This window comes from Propithecus coquereli, unplaced genomic scaffold (assembly GCF_000956105.1).
Source record: "Propithecus coquereli isolate 6110/MARCELLA unplaced genomic scaffold, Pcoq_1.0 Scaffold572, whole genome shotgun sequence".
NCBI lineage: Eukaryota > Metazoa > Chordata > Mammalia > Primates > Indriidae > Propithecus > Propithecus coquereli.
Window position 1 is genome coordinate 500,769 of NW_012151641.1, and position 2,829 is coordinate 503,597.

At 61.5% G+C, this 2,829-nt stretch overlaps 1 protein-coding gene across 1 annotated transcript in view; it reads left to right on the top strand.

Annotated features, from left to right (window-relative positions):
• The first annotated feature begins 1,602 nt into the window (after positions 1–1,602).
• Positions 1,603–2,829, top strand: part of TCERG1L (transcription elongation regulator 1-like) — a 155,531-nt gene continuing 154,304 nt past the window's right edge. Inside the window, exons 1-3 of the mRNA XM_012658111.1 lie at positions 1,603–1,630; positions 1,881–2,069; positions 2,502–2,824. Of these exons, the coding sequence (XP_012513565.1) occupies positions 1,603–1,630; positions 1,881–2,069; positions 2,502–2,824 (540 nt within the window). The remainder of the gene's footprint in view (positions 1,631–1,880; positions 2,070–2,501; positions 2,825–2,829) is intronic.

The following is a 2,829-nucleotide window of genomic DNA, read 5'->3' on the forward strand; positions in this document are numbered from 1 at the left end:
TCAGAATCATTAGCATATGCAGATAATTCACCTTTTCTCCTGCTGTGGCTCTTCTCTTGCTTAGGTGACATTCTGTCTCACCTTAGCAGGAAATTTCTGCTGGTTTTGTCTGAATAATATGGACAGACTTAAGGTCGTTGTCTGTTAGAAGAGCTGGAGACTAGAATGTATACAAAACACTTTACAAAGCAAATTTCTCACTGATTTTTGCAGGGAGATTTCCCGGGTGCCAGCCACCTGCCCTGCCCAGGCTGACCTCTGGGGGCGCTGACGGGCTAGCAGATGTGCCACCAGCAGCAGGCATCTCCCTGGCTGGAGCCTGGGCTCAGATGGGCGTTCCCCGGTTTCTGATCCCCAGGGAGAAGGTGGCGGCGTCCTGCTTCTTTGAGTGACAGCTGGCAATCTCCCCTGTCTTCTTCACGCCTTCTGTGCCTTTGCTTTTCAACCGTTATCATGATGTTCTATGACCTTCACGGCACTGGTTCACGGAGTCCTCTGAGATGCCCACTGGCAGAGGGTGTCCGTGGGGGCTTCTCCCGTCCATGGGCTGTAGGGTGGTGCCTGGCAGAGTGGGGGGAGGCGAGGGGCAAACCTGAGATGAATTACTGAAACAGGAGCCAGAAGTGGGGGCGTGAGCCCGTCTCCTGGGTCCGAGTCATAGCCACTAATTAGTGGCACTTGCTAATTGCCACTGTGTCACCAGGGCTGTTTCCCAGACTCGAGCACACCACACGGTACACAAAAAGGGTTCAAAGCACCGCAACACGTGAACACAGGCACGCCTGTGGCAGGACACAGCATAGGAGTTTGGGCTACTTTGAAGTTCTTCGCGTAGACTTCCTTGTGGTTTTCTGGCTTTTGTTCAGAATGATGCAGTCACCGAAGGCATCGTGAGCGTAGGACGCTAGGCCAGGACGGAACACTATTGGTTGGCCAAAGCTGACTTTGGCAGAGCCACTCCAGGGACAATGCTGTATGGGAAGGGGGTGGGACGCCCCCGAATGAAATGTGAAGCACCCACAGAGCGTGGCTGACTCCACCCTCCCCGGGGCACAGGGCCCACGCAGGGGAAGCTTTGCCCGGGGCGGAGAGCAGCCTGCCAGCCTGGCGCCACCTCTAGTGGCCTCCGTCCTCCCTCCAAACAATGAAGAAGGGACAAATAAAACACTGAACAGGACCAGGAACTGGGCCCACGCTAGCCTGCCTAGAGATGTCTGCCCGGACGCCTCAGCCGGGCTGTGACCACCAACATCTCAACACATACACAACACGTGTGCACGCACAACTGCATGCACATGGATTAAGGGCTTCGGTGAATAGTAACAGCCTTCGCATCTGCAGAGCTTTCTGATTTTAGGTGAGAAAAAAAAATGTTGTCAGCACTTTTGCATCAAAGAGAGAGAGAAACTTGCTAATTGAAAAATGGTTTGCATAGAAGAAAATATGGAGATGCCAGCTATGTAAATTAGCATATGCCCGGATCTGAAAGAAATCATGCCAGGCCAGGAGGAAATTAAGCAAATCAGGAGAGTGAGGAAACAGCCCTAGAAGCGAATTGAAAGCACCCGGGGACTCCAGTCCATCTCAGGAGGGTGGCGGGCAATGAGTCGAGAGGTGATGAGAGACCCCGGTGGGCGCGGGTGGGCGGGGCGTGCCCTCCCACGCAGGCGGGGGGCGGGGTGCCTTTCATGCAAGCTCCTACACTGGGGGGTCAGAACGCCACCCACCCTCTACTTCGGGCGGTCAGGAAGCCCCTCCAAACGCCCCCAAAAAGCACTGGGCGGGAGATGGCGTTAGCTGTGCTTGGGTTTCTCCAGTTTAGCGCCCTAAGGATTTAGGAGCTCACGGAAGTCTCTGCTCTGGGCTGGGCTGGGTCTCAGGTGGCGCTGCGGCCGCGGGCGGGACAGAGCCGTGTCCTGCGGGCCCGGGGACTGCGGGACAGCGCCGGCATCCAGGGGGCCTGGGACTGCAGCGGGGGGACCGGTGCCGCCTGGTGCCGCCTGGCGGCGACTGCGTGGCCTGCTCCGAGCCGGCTCGGTTCTTTGGAGCCGGCAGCGCAAGCTCAGCCGGTGGGGTCCGGGGAGCGAGGGTCTGTCTGCCCGGCGGGCAGCTGGGGGAGGTGGGGCAGCGGCGCAGGCCGCGGGCGGGGGGACGGAGAAGCACGGGCCGTGCTGGGGGATACGGGACGAGTTCACAGAGGGCAACCTGCCGCGTAAAGGGGACATCTTGTGCAAAGGCCCTGAGGCCACCTTCCTGGTGCCTCGCACGGGAGCGAGGGGGCGTGGGGTGGGGGCCACGAGGCGAAGGCGGACGCCGAGGCCAGCAGGCATGGGGGCGCGGAACCCTAGACCAGGCACCGACGGCTCAAGTTCCTGGCCCCGGGTCTGCCGTGGGCTCAGGAAAGTGGCGGATTTATCTGATAGCGTCAGATGCCACCCAGCTGGCGACCTGCAGCCCAGTACCCCGCAGGGGCCCCGTCTGGACTCAATTAAACCCCGCAGAGCGCGGCCCGCGCGGCCCCCATCGGCGCCCTCAGCCCCAGTCCAGCAGCGGGACGGGCCGGTTCGGGTGCCGCCACCTCGGCTTCTGCTCGCCTTCGAGTGCGGGGCCGGAGCCCGGCGCTGCCATCCGCGCCTCCCTGGTGGCCGCACCGTCCGCAAGGGCCAGAGGCCACCAGCGGCGGTTCCGGAGCCCGGGCAAGCGGATCCGCCGGATCCCTGCCCCGCACGCCCTCGCTGGTCCCCGCCCCCAGGTCCAGGACGCAGGCGAGAGAGGGGCGGGGCCGGAGCTGGGGACCCGCAAGGGGAGAAAGGGGCGGGGACCGGTGGG